Consider the following 23,812-nt stretch of genomic DNA (forward strand, 5'->3'; position numbering starts at 1 on the left):
CTTGAGTGAGCAGCAAAAAGATTCCTTGACCAAAGAGTTTCAAGGTCTCAACCTGACCAAGTATGTGGGGGAGGCTGCCATAGCCTTCAGTGAAGCCAAGATGAAGATGGCCGACATCGGTTGTGCTGTCCATCTGTGTTCTCTCTTTCTCAATCGCTATGGGGATTTCTCCTCCCAGCTGCTTCAGGGACTACAGAGGGCGCTCCCAGCTCCGTGTAAAAAGGAGGACAAGGATAGCAAACAACAGGTATGAAAAAATCATATAAGGTTCATAAGGTTCATATTTATTGTCCATTTAACAATGGAAATTTGTTGTCTTACATGGTATTATGATACACATATATAACTTATACTCTCATACCAAAAAAAATCAGTGAGATAATTTTTGAATTGACAGAAAACAAAAACAAACAACTAACAATAAAAACAAAAATATTACTCAAGGAGGCTCTGCTTTAATATTCATCATTAATCTAGGGCAAGTACTCGTCAGTACAGGGATAGTATAATAAGGGGTGTACAGGTATGTGGATATAGGAAAGGTTTTCTAAGTGAGTTGTTGACTAGGGTCTCTTGTACTTGTCTGAGGGGTTGCAGTTCAGAGTGCACTTGTTTTTATATGATTTGTTTGGGTTGCCTGTACATGTACAAACAAAATATTACACTCATGGTTATTGTTATTCACCTATTCATCAATGTCTTGACTCTCACATGATGTAGCGCAAGAGGATAGGAATTATTTCATGATGAGAGATTCAATTTAGAATAATTAGGTTATCAGACATTTCTTTGTTATTTGTATTAGTCATGGTAAAATTGTCTGATCTTTGTTGTTCTATTGAAGTTGGGCATCTCTTAACTACATTACTGAGATAATCCTATTCTGTTTCTGATTTTTTGTTATGATGTGTATACAGATTATATTTGATAACAAGATCAGAGTTGAGCTGCGCTTCCTTGCTGAGGTAAGCAACTTTAATGCTATTCATTGATCAAATCTCTAAAAAGTAGTTGGAAGTTGAAATCAAAGAAAAACAGAATTGAAGTTGTGGCTCTCGCATAAGATGCAATCTTGCTTGCAGTTTAAAAATGTATAAAGTTGAAATACTCAGTCAAGCAAAGTTTTGCGGACTTGTATAATTTTTATTGTTAAAGATATAGACCAGTTTTGGAAACGCCCCCCTCTCAAAAAATGAAATGGAAGCTCTTATTACCAGTCATGTGAAAGAATATGTTTTGACTAATACGTGATGATACACATTTTGCCGGGAAACCACCTACTAATTGATATATTTGGTAAATACTGGATAGATATAGCGTAGTCCCATATACATCTTTCTGTGTACAGTGGTTGTAACTTTACCAAGACTGGGCCAAATTTCTTATCATTTTGATGAGTCCAGAACCTTGCAGTACACACCAATACTTATATGCTAGATGATCAACCTTTTCTGATTGATTCCACAACGTTTCTTTCACAATGTAATCGCATGACCAGAACTGGTCTATAGTGATGATCTTGAATATTTTTCCCACATATAGCTGATAGTGAATGGCGTCTTCACAGAGAAGGAAGGGTTACCTCTCCTCAATAACCAGCTATCTGCTATCATGAAAGGGGACAAGGAGAACCATAATTACATCTCCATCATCATCAGCTTCACCAAGCACTGTGGAGAAGATTTTGCAGGGATCATTCCTAGGAAACACAAGTATGGATACTATGGATGTTATCTGTTTCTTTTTAAAGGGATCCGGTAAACTTTGTCTCAGATTCTGAAACAAAATCCTGGATTTAGCTCATGCTGCAATGATAATTATAAACCTTTGGGTCAGTCAGGAACCCCATGAATTTGACAAGCTTATCGCCTGTCTGATTATCAAGATATTTATGATTGGAAATCGAAACCAAATTTTGCGCTTGCCTAACGGTTTTCATAACACTACAGTCTATGGGGAAAACGAGTATGGTAAAACCGGTCACTCAAAGATTTTTACTTTTTGAGGCAATTCTTGATCATTTTGAAGTGCGATTTTTTAGGGCTTCAATATTACACCATATCACAGACACTGATAACACGTAGGGCTGTGCATCTGAGATTTAACATTGTTAAACGATCCCTTTAAGCTCTTAAAAAAAGTCTTTAGCAAATGTCTTCCATTGGATACACAAACTGAGATCAATTCAATGACTGTTGCTTTCATTACCTTATCATAGGTTTGTATCTACTTCTCTTCAAAGGAGCTATAAAGATTGATTATTAGTAATGAAGGTGGGAACTTAGGTACTGAGAGCATGAGAAACATTTTCATTCAGCATACTCCTTGGGCACAACACTAATTCATCAAACGTTAAATCTGGTACCGGTCTGAACTGTTTTGCTATCAAATGTGCAATTTTCCTATTGAATTATACTTATTTATGGCTCTTGTAGGAACACTTCAGGCATTTCACTTGTATCTTCATTATTTTTGCAGGCTCGTGGCACAGAAGTATGAACTAGAGTTGGTATCAAGCGAGGTCTTCTCCACCCAACTCAAGACAGCCTACTGCAATCTCTTGAAGGACCACTATTCATCCCTCTCCAAGTACCTTGAAAGACAGCATAAAGAGCTGCAGAATATGGAGAGACAGAACAGAAGAACACTACAGGTGAGAGAAGCAATGGAATTACCTCGACAGAAATGGATTTGTGTATTATCAATTGAGTTGTAATAATGATATTTGGGTTCAGTATGTACAGGAGCTGAGATGGTCAATTGAAACAAGGTATGCATTTACCTCAAGAGAACACTATGTTTATGTGGTGAGGGGAATTTGAAAATGCCATGATTGATGTTTATGATTGGATTATTTTGTCTATGTACTGTAGGTTTATGACAAGCATGGTTTGGGTGTGTTTCTCAACATGAATAATAAGACAACATGAGAGTTTTAAGTGGAAAAACAACATCAGTACTACATAAATTGAGTTATACTTAGAGCATTAGTGACTAAGACAACGATGTGTCAACTACATGTATGTGAACATGCAACATATCTCAGATAAAACGTAATGCATTATGATAAACCAATGTTATTGAGTGTGTTTGAACATGCAGCATATCTGAGATAAATGTAATGCATTATGATAAACCAATGTTATTGAGTGTGTTTGAACATGCAGCATATCTGATATAAATGTAATGCATTATGATAAACCAATGTTATTGAGTGTGTTTGAACATGCAACATATCTCAGATAAAACGTAATGCATTATGATAAACCAATGTTTTTGAGTGTGTTTGAACATGAAACATATCTCAGATAAAACGTAATGTATTATGATAAACCAATGTTTTTGAGTGTGTTTGAACATGAAACATATCTCAGATAAAACGTAATGCATTATGATAAACCAATGTTTTTGAGTGTGTTTGAACATGCAACATATCTCAGATAAAACGTAATGCATTATGATAAACCAATGTTTTTGAGTGTGTTTGAACATGAAACATATCTCAGATAAAACGTAATGCATTATGATAAACCAATGTTTTTGAGTGTGTTTGAACATGCAACATATCTCAGATAAAACGTAATGCATTATGATAAACCAATGTTTTTGAGTGTGTTTGAACATGCAACATATCTCAGATAAAACGTAATGCATTATGATAAACCAATGTTATCAAGTGTGTTCTGACTTATGTTCTTGAAACAGAATAAAGGTGAGCTAAGTGAAGAGAGAAGAAAGAGACATGAGGAGAAGCAGTCAAGTTATCAGAAGCTTCTCATGAATACATCAACATTTGCAGTAAGTTGACGTCCCCAATTATCAGAATTCTTCAAATTTGAAATTGTAGTTTAATTCACTAAGTAGTTCAGCTTGTATTGATATCAATGTTGGATGAGAGAGGGACAGACAACAAAAGAGGAAGATTGTGGAGAAGGGAGATGGCGGATTGAGAGGAAAGAATTATGGGGGAGAGGAGACTGAGAAAGAAGAGGGATGGAGAGGGTAGGAGGAGAGGAGAAGGGGAAAGTGGACATACATCCAGATACACAGAAAATGAAAGAAGGAAAGGACATATGGAGGTCTGTATGGATTAATTTTTCAGCAAAAATAATTATTCAAATTTCTCCATCAAATTTACTCTAAATTCATTGAATGATTATTATTGTTTATTAGTATGATTGAATGATATTATAATTTCTCGTGTTTATTTATTGCCACATTATTTGCAGGACTTGTTGGATGAAGATATGCCTGATCTGCCTGTGGAAGGTAAGCATGTTTAGAAAGTGAATGGTTCCCTGAATTATATTTTGCTATTAGGGTGATGTACATGTAACGAATTGGGTGCAACAAACAAGAAAACACTTTATTACATGCGAAACAGAGGTATATGGAAAGCATTTTCTTTTGTAATTGGAAATTGTAAACGTAGGCAGGATTGGTTTATAACCATTATAATATTGTATAGGTATATGAGAAAAGAAGAGAGAGAGAGAGTTGAATTTGATTTAGATAAATGGAGTTAAAGCATCACAAATGATATCAATTATTTTAATTTTTAGGATCCTTTCAATTTCTTCATGTCCTGCATGTGTCCACAATGATGCCAAAATGGTAGATAAAACATGAGAAACAAAGATTACTATTACTTCTTTTCCTTTGGCTATAATAATAATAATAATAATATTTTGCTTTTATATAGCACCAATACATTAACAATGTGTCTAAGAGCTCTACAGACATATTATTACCTAGGTCATCGGATTCAGGCTTACCCGCACACAATGTATGCCCATTCTCCAATCCCTGGGGTGCATTCCCACCAGTCGCTATTTAAATTTTAATTCTTTTTTTTATTTCTTAGAGCTGACCCAGACTGAGCTTGATTTGATGGCTATTGACATGATGGGCACGGATGGGCAGCTGACTGAGTTTGATTGGGCTAACTCACTCTGGGAAGATGATGATACTAGGACCTTTCATGAAAACCTCATCAATCTGAGATCCATGGTTCCTGCTGTAAGTTTAATAATATTCCGCTTGTTTAGCGCTTAATACATTGTCTCTAAGCGCTTTACAGAAAAACTATTACCCTGGTCATTAGATTCAGTGCGTGCCCGCACACAATGTGTGCACAGTCTCCACTCCCTTGGGAGCATTCCAGCCAGGCATTACTTGACGCTCAAAAACTGTTTGACCAACAATGACGGTCCTACCGGGTATCCATTTAACATCTTGGTGGAGAGTAGCAAGTGCAGGTTAATATCTTGCCAAAGGATATTAGTGCCGTGTCTGGGTTCAAACCCTTGACCTTGTTATCTCCAGTCACGCGCCTTAAACCACTCGGCCACGACACTCCCACATAAAGTTTTAATCAAATAAAACTGAGAGAATATCATGAATGTGTTATTAATTTTTATTTTTTATATGCTCCATCTTGATTTTTCGGCTCAATTTAAACTTTGATGAAAAAAAACAACTTATTTCAAATAACTCCTAATTCAATATTCATATTCAAGCAATATGTAGAAAATATGAAATATGGATCACTGAATGATTGATGCAACTTGTATGGAATACTAATTTGCTTTTTTTTTTCTTTATGTCATATGCACACAGATTCTGTTCAAAGATACAGATAACACATCTAACCAGAGACCTGGAGATAAGGAAGAAGACAAGCTAGATAAGTTAGAGGATGGTGAGAAAATATTGTGTGAAACATTACATTGAAATGCACTTTAAAACATTCAACTTTTTAATGAAAACATATACATATCTATATTTAAATGATATATTCTGCCTTAGCAGCAATTGTTTGATTTTTTAGTTGCAGAAACACAACAGAAATGCTAACTTTCATCTCTTAGGATACAAATATATTTGATGATGTGCTCTATTTCATTTAAGGTCTGCAAGTCATATTTTGGCATCAAACTGAGAACCATCAGAACAGTATATTGAATATCAATATGTTTGCACTTCATTAATGCTTATATGCCTACAGCTTTCACATAATAGAATAGCCTTTAGAATTTTTTTTAATTTAGACTTCATAGCTCTTCCATTATTTTTAGCAAGATTTCTAAAAAATAAAACGATTTAATATTTAATCATAGAGAACAATTACATATCAACCTGTAAATAGTATGCCCAAAATATTAAGTGAGTGTGTTTTCTATGGAAAATATGTAAATACCAAAATCAAATTTTGATATTCATTGTATTAACCAACGGGACAACCCTGCGAAAAATCCAAACTGAAGCGAAAGATGTTTTATCTCTTTCACCCAGTTTCTCTTACTATCAAAATACTTGTCTAACCCATGATCCCTTTCTAATACCCTGTATCTCCAGATATCAAAGCTCTGGAGATAGAAGCAGATGAAGAAGAAGAAGCAGCCATTGAAGAAGGAGAAGAGACTGCAGAAGGTGTAGAAGGTGAAGAGGAAACGGTAGAAGAGGACACAGAAGGAAAGGCAGGGGAAGAGATGGTACTGGATGAAATAGAAACAGCCGAAGGGGATGACGGTAAGCTACATAATACTGGTATATATGTTCATGGTATTCATCATTACTGTGCATTGCATTATGGAATATTTTATTGCACTGCATTCAATGTCATACCATACTCATAATGCTTTATGTGATAACAAAAATGTGACTGAACTTGCTGTTTTCAAGGTTGGGTACGTGTGGACTCCTTTTCATTAAAAAAAATAATTTGCAAGATATTGCATAACTTTTTCAAGCATTGTTTATTTCAAATGTATTCAAATGAGATTCGTATGGTGAATCTGATCTATGTTTCTCTCTTTCTTCCAATTTCACCCATACTCCCCCCCCCCCTCTCTCTCTCTCTCTCTCTCTCTCTCTCTATCTCCCCTCCCTCCCTCTTTCTCTCTCCCTCTCTTTCTGTAAATCATTCTATAGATGCTGAAGAGGGAGAGCAAATCAGCAATGCCACTCTGAAGATGTTGATGGATGCTTACATCAATAGTCTACCACATTGTGTGAATAGGGATCATATCGATAAGGTCAGACATAGTCACTCTCTACTTATACTTTTTCCTTTGGTATTACATTAATACCTGCTTTAGGACCACCTGTCTACAAAGACCACATGTCTTCAAAGGCCACATTTGTTTTTTTTTCCCCTTGAAAACAGTTTCTCATTGAATCATGTACTAAAGGAACCTGTCTACAAAAACCACCTGTCTACAAAGGCCACCTTTTGTGTTTCCCTTGGGCGGTTGCTATAGACAGGTTTGACAGTTTTTGCATAATGTGGATCTGAGTCTTTCACAGATGGATACATTTACCCTGGAACATGACTTTTGATTAAATGATATAAGATTCGTCTGATTTGATTATGCTTACTGATATACCCCATGTAAACTGTAAGTGCTTTGTATTAAATGCAGTATGGCTAGTTCCACCAGGGCAGCTTGGGAGTTTGGAAGATGTTGCCTTATACTGGAGTTTTTTATTATTCCAAGTATACTTACTTTCAAAATCTTGAAGGTTTAAACCGCTTTGTTAACAACCATCATTTTTGTCCTGTGTTTGGTTATTAACTCTTGAGCTTTGGTTGTAATTGATGTTCTGTTGAATATATCATTTTAATGTATAGTCTATGATGTAGCCATTCAATATAATGCATACGTCATGTATATGTTATTCCCCTGTCGGAAGTGAAGAATGGAATAGATGAATTATATATTAACAAAAAGCTTATAAGCCATAGATTACAATAATATTGATGATATGCTATTTTAGTATCTGTCAGAGGAGTAACAGCTCTCTGAAAACTCGAAATCTAAAGCTTTGAAAATTGGAAGTTGTCAACTTTGATGACAGCATCGAATGTGGAGTAAGCATATTCACACTGAATTTACATTAAAGATATAGACCAGTCCTGGTCATGCGATTACTTTGTGAAATCAGTAAAGGTTGATCATCTAGAATATAAGTATTGGTGTGTACTGCAAGTTTCTGGAATCATCAAATTGATAAGAAATTTGGCCCAGTCTTGGTAAAGTTACAAGCACTGTACACAGAAAGATGTACTTGGGACTACGAGATATCTATCTAGTCCGGATAGATAAAATCATTTACCAAATATATCGATTAGTAGGCGGTTTCCCTGCAAAATTTGTATCATCACGTATTAGTCAAAACATATTCTTTCACATGATTGGTAATAAGAGTTTCCATTTCATTTTTTGAGAAGGGTGGCATTTCCAAAACTGGTCTATACCTTTAATCAAGCATGGCTTATTGCCTCAGCTATATAGGCAAGCCAATCTGGTCCACATGTTATGCCGTCACTGTAAGTACATCAGATTGACCCCTGTTGACCTGTAATTTAGATGGGTGCAGTAACAAAGAGGTTTTAATTTACTTCTGTGCATTACCTAAAGCAAAAATATATTTTGTATTCCTTTATATTCTACATTCACTCAGGTTTCTTTTGACAAAAAGTTATGTTTTCATCGAGCAGGGTCTTTAAATGTTTACCTCTAATGATGTTCCGTTGTGATTTCTATTCATCCATCAATCAGGCTGCTGTTGATTTCTGCCTGAATCTGAACACCAAGTCTAATAGGAAAAAACTCTCTAAAGCTCTCTTCAACGTACCAAGAGTTAGGTAAGTTTATCCAATCACTATTACAAATGTGTATGTGTGTATAAAGTCTTTGTAGTAAATGTAACTTTGTTTACCTTGTAATTTGTGAAGAGGTGTCGTTGTCTGGTGGAAATGTCTCACTGCGGCACTAATTTCCTTAGGCTAGACATTAATCTTCAATTGCCACTCTCCACCCAGGTGTTAAATGGGTACTCGGTGGAAAGAGAACGTTCATGTGGTTGGATTTGCATGTGTGCGTTTGTAAAATGGTGCCTGGTAGGAATACTCCCAACGAGGCGGAGCGTGTGCACTATCATGTGCGGATTAAGCAATTGAATCCAATTACCAAGGTGATTTTAATTTCAATGGAAAGCATTGAGACAACATTTTAATAAGCTCTATACAAATGTGAATGTTATTATTATTATTTGTAGTTGATACTTGTTGCATTTTCTTCACTTTTTAGGCGAATTTTCAAACAATTAATATTCATTCTAAATGATGATGTAGGTGCTAGTAGACAGTGGTTCTAAAAGACCAGAAACCTCATATTGTCTCCATGTAGAATCATGCTGTGTTGGAATGCGCTTATATTTCAGTTATAGAAAATGTCTTTAACGTATCGATAAAGTGTCATGAAAACATATTTGTAGTAGTGATGTTTTTAAAATCATGTTAATTTTACTTGTGTACCTCTCCAGGTTGGACCTTCTTCCTTTCTACTCACGACTGGTAGCCACTTTGTATGTATGCATGCCTGATATAGCAACAGACCTGGCAGAAAGACTCAAAGGAGAATTCAGATGGCATGTAAGCAATTGTATTGACTATTATACATCCTCAGTAAAATTGACTTTGTCTTATTTTTAGTATTTCAAGATAAGGCCTCTCCCGTCAACAACAAGATCTCCAAGTTTTTTGGGTAAAATTAGTACTTCAGTACTTAAGGTGGAGATCATCCCAAATTGTCAGGAGTGGATAATTTATTATATTTGTGATTAATGATTTATGATTTATGCACAAATCTATTTGTTGTGGATTTCATGGTAATTTTTTTCTTAAATTTCTTTTTCCCCCCTTTTCCCCCCTTTTGTTTCAGGTAAGGAAGAAAGATCAAATGATGGTGGAATCCAAGATCAAAGTGTCAAGGTTCATTGGTAAATCATATTACGACTTTTTGTGAAAATGTTTTACAAATTTTATTGATATTATGTGAGAAGAAATTATGATACACCTTATTTTATTCAAAAAAAAAAAAATTACATTGTGAAACTATATTTTACTATGGTGGCATACTGCTGTAGTTTTGAGATATAAAAAATATCCTGATTGCTCTTGTTTTTAGAAAACTATCTGTAGTTTAATAATAAGGTTATTGCGTTCAGCTGTGAAGGCTGGAGTATAGCTTAAGTATAAAGATACATGATATGGTCTAGAAGAAGGATGGGATGTATCAGTCTTCTTTATTGGTATGACAAGCATTTGCTTTAGGGACAGTATAAGATCTGAGTACACCACGTTATCCATGTAGATGGTGCATCAGAATAGTTTGTTTGAAGAAAACAAATTCTGCTAGTCATGTTCTGTTCAATTACATATATACTATCATAAATACACTGTAATAAAGATCAGTTATTAATTAAAGTTTGTTTCTGCGTTTGTGTTGATAGGTGAGCTTACCAAGTTCAAGATGTGTTCAAAGGCTGACACGCTACAGTGCCTTAAGGTAGGGTTGACATTTCACATTTATATTGATATTCATTAAAAACCTTTGATTATGATATATCATTTATGCTTTGTATATTCACATAAAATTGTAAGATATTGTAATGTATACCTTTTTAAATTGGAGCAGTTTTAATCAAGTATCTTGTTTACATTTAATGTATGCTATAAACTTCTTGGAAGAAGTATTTCAGAATTGATTAGCCTTGATTTTTTAAATGAAAATAAGAATACAACAATCTACAAAGACTTCTATCCTTTCAGAAATTTGAGATTTGCCAACTAAAAAATGGCATGGTTATATTTAGAACTTAGCGTCATGTGTAGAAAAAATAACAGTAACCTAACTGCGACATGTTTCATTATCCTGAAGCCCTTTGAAATATTCAGAGCACTTGTATTATCAAACCCATTTTGTTGCATATGTAGGTACACCTATTCAAAGGGTATCCATTCAAGAATTGTGCTAAATGTTTGAAACTGTACATTTTTTTGCTGATTCTTTATATATGAAAAAAGGCAGAGATATATGAATGTACAAATATATAGCTATTCTGCATAAGTTTAATTGTATATATTGCATGTCTTTGATGTTCAGAACCTGATACAAGATTTCCGTCATCACAACATTGACATGGCTTGTGCCTTGCTGGAGAGCTGTGGAAGGTTCCTCTATCGCTCCCCAGACTCTCACCTCAAGACAAATGCTCTCCTGGTAAGCAATTTGCTTTCAAAATACCTTTATTCATGAAGAGAATATGCCAGTGAACATTTTTAAGGCCCTTGGAATTAGACCTAAATTGCCCACATAAATTCTTTGTCTCAGGTTAATGCAGAGCACCCATCCATTGTATTTCAAAATTTAGGGTCTACTTTTAGAGTTTACCATTAGGATCCTCAGGAATATAGAGTTCTGATAGGTGGGGACAGACTAGAATGTGTGTTACTGTTTGCTCCTCTCCGTATATATTCAAAATAATGAGGAAAATTGTAACTGAATTTTTAGACTGATGATCATGAAATGGCCCTATTTAATTTATCTCTATGAATCAAAGAGCCCCGGTACTTGTTGTTGAAGATTGTTATTATTTCTGTATAAACTCCACTACTATCCTTGATGGATGTGTCATGGTCTATAGATAGACTCTCTGGACTTCCTAAACCATGTTCCCTCACATGGTGACATTGATGGTTGGTTCTCCAGACGTACATATCAGATCTGATCAATATCTATATATATATGTATGTAAAAATCCTATTAAACACTCACTATAAAGCAATAGTTAAACCGTTTACTTGCGATGGTACTGTTACAGGGGAGTGTGCTCTATTTGTTCTTTCTTTCCAGGAACTGATGATGCGAAAGAAGAGCAAGATGCACTTGAATGAGAGACACAGCACGATGATAGAGAATGCTTTCTTCTACTGCAACCCACCAGAAGTCATCAAGGTAAACTCAAGTTGATGCTGTGTATAAGTATCGGCTTGCATGGTGATTTAGATATACAGAAGGTTTGCGGTTGCACCATGTGAGAAAGAGGGGGGAGGATTGGGGAGTCCTGAAAAGGACTGTCAGTAATCTTTCTTTCTTGAGTGTGTGTGTATGTAGTCCTAAAAGGACTGTTGGTAATCTTTCTTGAGCTTATAGTTAAGGTGAACTATAGTGCCAGTTGGAGAGGATGGGTAGTAGGAGTGACTCAACGTTTTGAACGGGTCGACAGATTGTCAGTGAACTCTCTTGATTAGCATTGATTATATTCTAGATGTGAATTGATTAGCAGGTCTCCTACATTGCTCTTTTAACCTGACGCAGTGAAATGCCTACGGATTGGGCCATGACAAGATTAAGTGACATATTAAAGCGTGGTGCCCTTGACACTTTTGTACCATATTATACAAAGATCAGTCTGTATGCTCTAGGGGCCGTTGTTGCATGCAGCAGCTACTCTTTTTCACCCCCACTTGAAGTTGTCTTGATTTCCTACCACCCATGACTTTGCAAGTACGTGATGCAGCTTTTCTAATAAAAATAGCCCTTTTCCGTAGGTTTTTCATTGTTCAACTCAGTGTTTATTTATAATAGTTTTATTTAGAAAGAAAAATATAAAAATAATGCTAATTGAGTGGGAAGGGGTCCATTTGAATGTGATATGCTTAGCAAAACTCTGAAAAGAGTCTATTTCATATGACATATGTGTTTATGTATCAAAAGAGGGAGGGTACCTTGGAAGTACACATGTTGTGGTCAGATTTCAAAGTTTGTGATTCACTCTGCATTCATTCATCTTTTCTTAACAATCAATGTTGCAGATGTGAGATAGATGATGAGCCTGCATATTAAAAACTAAATTAATCCACATTGCTTATCATTTCATTCATCCATGCTGTAGCTTGAGAGGAAAGTACGGCCTCCGATGCACGAGTATATACGCAAGCTCCTCTACAAGGATCTCTCTAAGGTATCGGTGGAAAAGGTCTTGAAGCAGATGAGAAAGCTACCCTGGGACAACGTACAGGTACATTAAAACATTGTGAAAGTGGCAGAGGCAACTAGAACGAAGGAAGGCATAAAGACTCTTCTTTTATTTTTGCATTTATATGAGATCAATGTTATGTAGAAAAATGTTAATTATCAACGGCTCTTATTGGACATAATAATACTTGTTTGATACAACATGCTGTCATTTCACTCATTGTATTTAGAGATATGATATGCTTTGTCACATGAATTACTAGTATATGTCTAATTTGTCAAGGTGATATTTTTGATGTTGTTGTTGTTGAATTTAAAGGCGTTTTTCCATCGTTGTTGGATGATTTTCGCCAAAAAATGATGGATGAAGCATCTAGATTATAATTTTCTTTGGGTTTGCAATTTTTCTGTGATATGAGATGATCACCTTGATTTAGGTTTTTAGTTCATTCACAGCTTCTGCAAGGTTTCATGTCCCATTAAAGGAATGGCTCACTTTGTTTTTCCCTCTAGATCAAGCAGTATGCAGTGAAGTGTTTAAGCAGTGTATGGAATGTCAAATACAACAACCTCCATTGCTTGGCAAACCTATTAGCAGGACTTGTTCTCTATCATGACGATGCTGGCATACAGGTGGTAGACGCCATCTTGGAAGATCTCCGCATTGGAATGGAGGTACATAAACATTTAATAATGATGTTACTGACGGTGAGGAGGATGATGAGGGTGATGATTGCAATGATGATGATGATGGCAATGATGATGATGATAGTGATGATGATGATGAAGATGATGAAAACGATACTGAAGTTACTTTTATCACTCCCTTCACCACGTTTTACTCATATATGAATACTTATCTTTGTTTAATATGGATAAAGCTCTGTAAGAATCAAATTTGTTTACAGTTTTACTGAAAAAAATATTTTAATTGCAAATTATTTATTTAAGCATTCTTTGTGCAGACAATATATTTTGCACTAAGGTTCTGTTAAATATTACAATAAATAGCAAGAACCAGTTATAAGCCCTTCTATGAAGGGGATAGAGTTTATTGCATCTCCTTTTTCAAAAGTTCCATACTTATTTCACTCTTTCTGACTTCATATTTTATATCAAATATAGAGACTTTTAATTCCTTTTATCAATACATAACAGAAAGAAAGGTGAAAATTACCACATTTTATATTCTTAATCTGCATGTCTTCAGGATGTACTCAAAGATACATCATTGTGTGGGCTTTTTATTTATTTTATCTCTTGTGTTAGATCAATTACCCTAAGTACAACCAACGTCGAGTGAGTATACTAAAGTTCTTGGGAGAGCTGTACAACTATCGTATGGTGGAGTCGAGCGTGATCTTCAAGACTCTGTATTCCCTCCTTAGGTTTGGAGTTGTTCTGGAAGGTAAGTTAGTCTTTAACCATCATTAGAGCACTTTTGCAAAGACAACGGAAGCAAAGACGACGGGAGAATTTACTCAACCGAGATCGGCCTGTACTATGCTCCTGTCTTCATCTGTAACCTGTTTCAATACCGGGAACGTTGATGTGTAGTTGTGTACGTGTCAGAAAAAGTGTCGATAATAATTAATATGTCAAAAATTGGATAGTCGATCACAAAGTACAGTTGATATATATGATCGTATGATATCTATATTGCGATTGCACAGCGATACAGCTCTTCCGTCATGTTTAGGGGAACGAAAGCTATTATGGCCGAGAACGGTCTTGAAAATGTACAAGACAGAGAAAATTCTGGTTCACGCATGCGTAGATTGATTTTTTTTCGCTCGCAATACCGTCGTCTTTGCCTTTCGTCGTCTTTGCAAAAGCGCTCTATTGATGATCTGATCTGTTTAGCAAGATGCATATGCTAATTCTAAGATGTTATGCTTAATTAAACTATATAGCCCTTTATTTGTATTTGAAACCAAATTCTAGTCAGAACTTTACTGTATTTTAATGTTATGTGAGATTGACCTTTGAGAGACAGATTTGCATCAGTCAATCCCTTAATTTTGATTTGTATTTCTTCTTTTAATGTAATATATAGTTTTTAGTATATGTTTCCTTGTTTCTAATTGCGTTTATATTTGAATTGTGGATATCAACTGAACTGATTCTGAATTGAAACTTGAAAGTACTTTTTAAGAATTGTGTGATTTAATAGAGATACTCCCATTTAAAAACTATAAAATTGTCATTTTAATGTACAAAATTTATACTTTTAACTTAAAAAAAAACATGTGCTTTTAATGTAAAACAACATCTTTGCCAAATGTCCTCCTGACTTCTTTAGATACTGGTAGTCCCTTGGATCCCCCTGAGCATCTATTTAGGATCCGTCTAGTCTGCACCATGCTAGATACCTGTGGTCAGTTCTTTGACCGTGGCTCAAGCAAGAAGAAGTTGGACTGCTTCCTTGTTTACTTCCAGGTGAGACACACCTGTTTTTATTCTTTGTACATAAGGGAAAAAAAAGTACAACATGTAGCGTGAAAATCATGGTTCTTGTCCACTTTTCATCATTAGCTTTAGAATAATTGTTTTCTTTTGTACTCATAATCTAAAGACGACATATCTCTCTGATATGTTTAGTCACTTCAAGCAAAAGAAAATGGAAGAAATGGAACAAACTCCCAATATTCATGGGCACTCTTAACCACTCTGAAGTATGCATTAAAATATTGTGTGTACTGGTACTTGAATGCTTTATCCTGCTAAAAAGGACATTGGTAAATGGTAATGATGGCATTGATAATGAAGATGAACTCTTTTTTATTCTGAAGCAGAATGGCAGCAATTCCATCAACTACTGGTCTGTTTTAAAACCTCTTTTTCTTATATTCTTGTTCTCCATCAGCAATATATCTTGTACAAGCGCAGCCTGGCCTACTGGAGTGCTGATAACCACCCGTTCCCTATGGACGTTGATAATGCCATCTCTGATAGCATTGAGGTTCTGCGACCCAAGATCAAGCTCTTCAGCTCCCTGGAGGAGGCCACCAAGGAGGTGGAACAGCTGGAGAAGGACCAGATGCAGAAGTTCTGTAAGTGTCCTGGGCCCCATTTCACAAAACTTGTCATCAGTGACAAACGACAGTTCTTGTTGTAAGCTACTGAAATCCTTGCTTCTGATTGGTTATCAGCAGATTTTTCACTGATTTTTGTCATTTGTCATGGAAAAAAGGGTCCCAGGGGGATGTTTCACTACGTTGGACTTAAAAATTATGGAAAGCTGTTAGCATCTTTTGTAAAATATATTTCAAAAGGCATAGAATGTTAATTTAAATCATTCATATTTTCTATTATCATGGGAGATATCATGTTCTTGATGTGGAATTCATGAAAAGTCTAAAATACTTGAATTTTTGCTTTTGAATGTATTTTATTTTAAGGCTACAAATGGCTCTCCATAACTTTTAAGTCTAACTTAGAGTTAAGTTCCTCTTAAAATCTTTGTGAAACACCCCCAGGTGTGATGATATGCTGGGACTTTGTGGGAAAGTGTTGTGTCCTCTTGATCAGAGTTTATGGGATCAAATCAAGATGAAATTTATGCTATATTTGATTAGAAATTAAAGGAAACAAGTACCATGCCCCCTTCCTCCATCATTGACAAAAATGAGAGAAAGTTTGATCGACAAAGTTACTTAAAGTACAAGTGATATGATTTCATAAGCTTAATATTGATGTACAGTTTACTCTGGCTTATTCGCATTTGTAGAAGGTAAAATCAGAGTACCGGTATAGTGCAATCTAACTATGTGCGGATATCCTGATATTCTTTCTTGAATGTCATATAAGTTGCCACTTTTCCACATCATTAAACATTCTAAATGATTGAATGTGAAATGTTTGAGAAAAAGTATCTATTCTTTAACTTGCATCCCTTTTTATTTTGATTCAGCATCTGTCTTGCCAGAGGTTCACCTGACCATTGTCCAGCCACCTGGGGGAGGTCAAGGGTTGATGCCTATCATAGAAAGCAATGAGGATCAATCTAGCTTATCTCAAGGTGTGTTTCTTCTCTGATTTTTTAACGCTTCTATCAAGATATAAGCAGATGTAGATTTTTCTTCTTCCATCCAAAATGGAATAATCACCTAATGATAAGTGTAAATCATGTTAGTCTCTTGCTTATGATATGCATTACAGTTTTATCTCCTTTAAAGCTTTAAAGGTACTATGTCCCTTTTGCAGGCCAAAAAAATGAAAAGGTTAAATTCCAATGGCATTTGAAAGATAACACTTATTTAGAAATCCCCTTCCAAACATGGGGCTTGAAAATGTCTTTAAGTGGGAAATTAACAACTATAAGTTGTCAAATGGACTTAGGAGCTATAGAGCCAATAAGTAATAGTCTTGATTTTCAGACCATTGTACCGCATGGTCGTACGTTTTATGCTGCGCATAGATTCAATCAGTTTAATTTTGGCCGTTACAAGAAGTGGGTTATCGATGTAGACTAATCATTTACAGCTCATTTTATGTATGTTATTACCAAAGAAGAAGAAAAAGCCAGTCAGTCACTCAAATACTGACAATAGTGTCTGACAGTGAAGTCTAACAAGTAAACGGGTTTCCTTGCATAATTTGAATATTAGGACACAGCTAACGTTTAAATTTCACAGATAGGACATACATGACATATTCATAATTCCTGCAAAGTTCTACAGAATTTGAGGTTGGCTGCAAAAGGGACATAGTATCTTTAAAGTGTTGGGAGCCCCAAAAGTTTAATGGCAAAATTTCACCTAAATTGTGATTTGGGTTCACGATGTGAACAAGGATGTCATTTAAGACACACTACTGCAAAGATTTCCAAAACAAATTTGTTTGAAGACCAATAGTGAGGAAAGAACTAAAAATTTGGGTTTCTGCGTGCAACAGAAAACCCAAATTTTGTATTCTTTCATTGATATTCAACGTACTTCAAACACATTTTTTTTTTTTTGGGTGGGGGAGGGGGGGGGGGGGAATCTTTGCAGAAGTGTGTGTTTAATGCCATCCTTTTTACACCATTATAAGATTGAGGTGAAATTTTGCCATCCAAATTTTGGCGAATTTGGGGCTCCAAACGGTTGAGAAGGGCTTTAATATTGTACTCTTTATCAAATGTTTACACACTGAATTTTGTGTGAAAAGTGTTTTTGACAAATAAAGATATTCTAATGGTTTGCATTTAATAAATTTGGTATCCAGGCAGAAAAAGTACTTGCACAAACCCATCATGACCCTTTTGGTACCAAAGTCATACCAATGACAATGATACAGGACCAAAGTCAGACCGAGCAAACAACTGCATTATGGTACCCCTGATTGCCATAACTTGGTTGGTGTGGAGTCAGTTTGGAGTTGGTTTGGCAGTGCGACTGCAGTACGACTTTTAAGAGTTATGAATGTGTGTGCAAACATATGACTTTTCTTCCTGTGAACAGGCATGGAGTCTATGTCACTGAATGATGACGACGATGAAACCTCGGACGGTGAGGACGATGGGCGCGGTCGTAGAGCAGGAGTGAACAGCGCCTCCAACAGTCAGAGTCAGAATACAGGAGAAGAGCAAGAAGAGGTTAGTGTCGGCACTCGATTCTACCTGCTTTGAATCCAAGTTTTAAGACCAAAATCTAGGTCTAGTGATCGAAATAGACACAGACCAAGGCATTGGCTTTACATCCGCTGGGTTTTCATGTGCATGATCTTGTAGATTCAATACTTGGGGAGGAAGAATGCGCATTTAAAATCACAGACTTTCAACAGGCAGTTAAAGATAAAGTTGAGTTCTGGTCATGCGATTGTATTGGAAAGAAAAGGTGTGGAATGGTTCAGAAACAGTTGATCATGTAGCATGTAAGTATTAGTGTGTACGAAATAGACACAGACCAAGGCATTGGCTTTACATCCGCTGGGTTTTCATGTGCATGATCTTGTAGATTCAATACTTGGGGAGGAAGAATGCGCATTTAAAATCACAGACTTTCAACAGGCAGTTAAAGATAAAGTTGAGTTCTGGTCATGCGATTGTATTGCGAAAGAAAAGGTGTGGAATGGTTCAGAAACAGTTGATCATGTAGCATGTAAGTATTGGTGTGTACTGCAAGGTTCTGGAGTCTTCAAAATCATAATAAATTTGGCCCAGTCTTGGTAAAGTAACAAGCACTGTACACAGAAAGATGTATATGGGACTACACAAAATAGGGGCTAGCTTACCTTGATTTCCTTATCTTTCTATGCTCATTACTCAGCCAGTATAAGTTTTCTACCAAAATTGTTTGGCAAATGACATTTATTTGTAATCTAGAACATTCAGTGTAAGTTTCAACAAAGTTTATCTTTAAGAACTTGCTACAAGTAAGAAAAGTTTTATTGTTATTTGCTTGTATTTAAGGTCCCTTTTTTTAACATGTGTCAAAGTAAGTCTCCATAAACAATATATTCTTTTGATAGTCATGTATCTGATACTTTGGGGCTTTATCAAACTTATTTGTGTTGTAAGAGAGGACATTTATATACCGTGATATTGAAGAAATGGCCCAAACCTTTTATATAACGCACAATGTTTATTGATCTTTGGTATCATAATTAGAAAGTCTTAATAAAATGCTTCAATACCACCATGTGATTTCCTTTTTTGTTTATTCTAGATGTATGGTGACTATGAAGAGAGTTTAACAATGGATTCAGTCGGAGAGAATGAGGATGACGACAATGTAAGTTCAGTGAATCATGTCTTTAATAGTTTCCTGATTTCCACAAAAAAGTAAGAGTAGTATCAGTCAATGAGAATGAGACTGAAAGCAATAAGGACTTCAAATCTGAATTTTCACAAAACAGAGCAGCTCACTGCATTCTGTACTCATACATTTCGTAAAGGTGTATATCGTGCCTTGATGATATGAATTCAAAACCTGTATTTCATTTCAGTCAAACATGAAAAGTTACAAATTAAACTCATAATGTGTGATTGGAAATCTGAATAGAATTCACAGTATGATCCTTGTCTCTGTTCAGATTTGTTGTCCAAATGTAATTCCTAATAGATGACCTCATATCAGACAAGTAGCACAGGTTAAAATTTATTGAACATGATTTGCTTTGTAATGAAACGACCTGCCATGTAAGAATCACTATGTAAATTTACTTTTCAACCTGCATGAGATAACCTAATGAAGTCACCTGAACAGAAAAGCAATGTATGATTTCCTTTGTTTGGTTTTGATTATAGGTTACTGTGATCACAGGAGGCCCTAAGCTATTGGAGTGTGATGAAGATGAAGACTTCACTGCTGCTTTTGATAAGATGCTGTCCGAAAACATTCAGGTGAAAAAAGAACAACATTCTCAGTATAATTTAGTCAAGTTTTGATTCCTGTCTACTTGATGCTACTGTGACCTTTTCCTTCTCTTACCTTCTCAATTCTGTCTAATCTTTAAGGAGAGATTTGCCTCCATGGATTAAAATAGAATTATTTCAGTATGATTTAAAGGCATCGTTTAACAATGTTAAATCTGAGATGCACAGCCCTACGTGTTATCAGTGTCTGTGATGTGGTGTAATATTGAAGCCCTGAAAAAATTGCGCTTCAAAATGATCAAGAGGTGCCTAAAAAAAGTAAACATCTTTGAGTGACCGGTTTTACCATACTCGTTTTCCCCAATAGACTGTAGTGTTATGAAAACTGTTAGGAATACGCAAAATTTGATTTCGATTTTCAATCATAAATATCTTGATAATCAGACAGGCGATCAGCTTGTAAAAGTCATGGGGTTCCTGACTGACCTAAATGTTTATAATTAACATTGCAGCATGAGCTAAATCCAGGATTTTGTTTCAGAATCTGAGACAAAGTTACCCAATTCCTTTAAGTCACCATTATGCTGCCTGTTTTCATACTACATCACTAATATTTCATCATGTGACCTTCAATTTTGATCTGCATTCTTATCTATGGTATCTATACTCAATATGAATTCAATGTACAATATGACGTTTCCTATCGTTTTCAATGAAGTCTTCTTAATAATGAGCATCTGTGAACATTTTCCCTCAAATTTACCCCATGAACTTTGAATCTTTCATTCCAAAGTCTGATCAGTGTATGTATGCGTCGTGCATAAAAGCATTTCTTTTATTTCATCCCCACAGCAAAGGAATGCCGAGTCCATGAAAGTAACTCAGCTGGACATCGGGGTACCGCTCCACATCAAGGCTCGGACAGCCATCAAACCGGTGAACTTTAACCCCTTCCTCCAGCCTGTTGCAGCCGAGGAGCCAGAGGATCCAGGCACCGTGAACTTTGTGCTGATGACCCGGAAGGGAAACAAGCAGCAGTTCAAGGAGTTTGAGGTCCCGGTCAACTCAGAGCTAGCTGCTAACCTCAAGAACAGAGAGGAGGTATGCATGCTGCATAGAGAATTTATCATTACAATTTTACTGTGAAATTTTAGTTATGAAAACAAGGGCAATATGATTTTTAGTTGCTTTTCTTGTCAGCCGTCAGCTTTACCTGATATTTAAGTGAATTTCTTTTGTTTTTCACTTTCTTTCAATCTTACTTCCTCATTCATCAATCCTATTTCCCTGTTCTTGTTTATCTTGTCTAAGTTAACTTTATTAGTGTGTATTTTTGTTGGGTTATTACAGTCAAACCTGGCTATAGCGACCACCCAAGGGAAACACAAAAAGTGGCCTTTGTAGACAGGTGGTCTTTGTAGACAGGTTCCTTTAGTACATGATTCAACAAGAAACCATTTTCAAGGGAAACAACAGGACAGATGGTCACTAAAGCAGGTTTGACTGTACTGTGTTATTGGTTATTATTATAATTATTATCATTAGGATTTTGCAGCATTATTTCATCTTTCAATACCTCATCATTTATTCCGTGTAGGCAGAGAAAGCAGAGAAACAGAGAATGAAGGAACTGACTCTCAACATCAACGAGAGGCAGGAAGAGGAGGACTATGAAGGTAAGCAGTATATACAGAATGGTAATGAACGTCTTTAACACTCATGTCGTGAAGACACACATTAGAGAAACTTCGTCACTTTATCCAACCAAAGTTTACATGGGTAAAAGTTTAAATAATAAAAATGTAAGGTGACTACCAGTATATGCCTTGAATTGAAAATTTGTTCACAATGGGTTGCCCTGCTTAGATCCATTGTAAAATTAGCATTCCGAGAAAAAATGTAAAGATGTACCTAGGTAGTGTTAAAATCAAAATACTAAAGCAGGCTTCGATATGCCCAAACTACTGCTTGTTGCTAGACATACATGTTATAATAGATATTGCATGGCATAGATGTAATTTTTTTTTAAAGCAAGTGGCGTCAAAGAATAAGCTTCGTCACAGATGCTGCTGTCACATGATGATGATGATGATGATGATTTTAAAACTATTATTTCTTTCTCCTTCTTCTTCTTTTCGTGCGATTTAAAAAAACCTAGAAATGTTAGCCAGTATGCAGAGACCAGCCATCAGTGTGCCTCCAAATAGCAAGAATCGTTTCCATCATCCCAAGGGGGCGCCAAACACCGAGCAAATATTCAATGCGAAGGGAAATAGGTAATGTTTGCCTTCAGAGACATCCCGTATGTAGAATTTCTTTTCAAAAATACTTTCCAATGTTAACGAGAGGAAGTATGTTGAGCATATCTCACTCTTCTTGTGTTACTCTATCCACCTTTCCTTCTTACTCTTTCTTACAGCACATAGAGACCTATTGTGATATTGTGATATACGCTATATAAGTACAGTATATTATTATTATTATTATTAAATTAATCTGTCTTAGCTGACATGAAGAAGAATGGTTTGATAATGGCAGTTATATTTATGTAATTTTATTTCAATAGGTAGCAAATATGTTTAAAAATCCTAACAATAAGAAATCTCTTGTTGCTTTACAACTATTGCAGTAATCCAATTATTTTGTGAAAAATATGCCACACATATAAAGAAAAAATGTTGGGTCTCAAGACATTATTAATATCACGAGTCCACAACTGTTATTTTTTTGGGGGTGATACTCAGTCTAATCAATCACTTTTGTGACACACGCAAAAAACGCAAACATTCATCTCTTTTTTTCAATCTATAGAAAGTGGTAGAGGAAAACGTGAGAAACAGTGGAACCCGGAGAAGACAAGATGAAGATCCTGGATGAGCGATGGAGCCGCATCGCCATGGATACATCAGATGAAGAGAAGGGGTTGAAGACGACAGTCCTTACTAGGGTATCGCAATCTCCTTCTGCATTAGTCCATCACACAGTAGAGCTAACAATGAAATCTCATAGCTTACTGTCCAGTAATTGGACCATGTATTGGATTTTTTCCTGCACAAGACCCTAGCCATCGTTCACTTGTTCTAAGAATAAGAGTTATACTTTGGCAAGTTGTTGGGAAAAAGGTTTCTTTTTTCCCATGCATAGTGATGTTTGTTAAGGATTTTTCAGTGAAAAGTGAAAACTATCCATATCAGTCAGCTGCATTGTAGGAATTCATGTGTAATGCTGAGAGCCGTAGCTGGTGACAGTTATGAAATCAAAAGAATGGATTTATTCAATATTGCGATTTCAAGATAGAAAATGTGCAACAATGAAAGAGGAACTGACAGTCAAAGCCCTGTCTTATATAAAAACAGGTGCGATTGATTAAAAAATAATTTGCAATTGATATCAATCACATCTCATATCTCGTCAGTACAGAGTTGCAATTAATTGCAAATATTTTTATGAGACAGGGCCAAGTATTCATTCTCAAAAATGTTTGTGCTAACGAGAACAGAACATCCATACATGTATTTCTTGTTTTCATTCTTCAACCCATCGTGCAAATCTGTGCTTTTTGTGACAGATTATCAAAATCAGAGGCCCATAAACTTAAAGGTACTATGTCCCATTTGCAGGCCAAAAAAATGAAAAAGTTAAATTCCAACTGCATTTGAAAGATAATACTAATTTAGAACTTACC

The 23,812-nt window shown here is 35.7% G+C and overlaps 1 protein-coding gene across 1 annotated transcript; it reads left to right on the forward strand.

Moving 5' to 3' along the window:
• On the forward strand, positions 1-23,812 carry LOC755564 (regulator of nonsense transcripts 2). Its single transcript, XM_030972110.1, has 29 exons — positions 1-247; positions 918-965; positions 1,543-1,712; positions 2,479-2,653; positions 3,706-3,798; positions 4,230-4,269; positions 4,865-5,019; positions 5,620-5,701; positions 6,358-6,531; positions 6,934-7,037; positions 8,565-8,650; positions 9,331-9,439; positions 9,729-9,786; positions 10,300-10,355; positions 10,953-11,069; positions 11,703-11,804; positions 12,745-12,870; positions 13,341-13,502; positions 14,097-14,235; positions 15,130-15,266; positions 15,694-15,880; positions 16,741-16,848; positions 18,272-18,405; positions 19,478-19,543; positions 20,059-20,154; positions 20,980-21,228; positions 21,725-21,803; positions 22,286-22,403; positions 22,939-23,812. The coding sequence occupies exons 1-29, from the start codon at positions 101-103 to the stop codon at positions 22,946-22,948; spliced, it is 3,327 nt and encodes a 1,108-aa protein (XP_030827970.1). The 5' UTR covers positions 1-100; the 3' UTR covers positions 22,949-23,812.

This window comes from Strongylocentrotus purpuratus, unplaced genomic scaffold (assembly GCF_000002235.5).
Source record: "Strongylocentrotus purpuratus isolate Spur 01 unplaced genomic scaffold, Spur_5.0 spur5_scaffold_6, whole genome shotgun sequence".
NCBI classification, from domain to species: domain Eukaryota; kingdom Metazoa; phylum Echinodermata; class Echinoidea; order Camarodonta; family Strongylocentrotidae; genus Strongylocentrotus; species Strongylocentrotus purpuratus.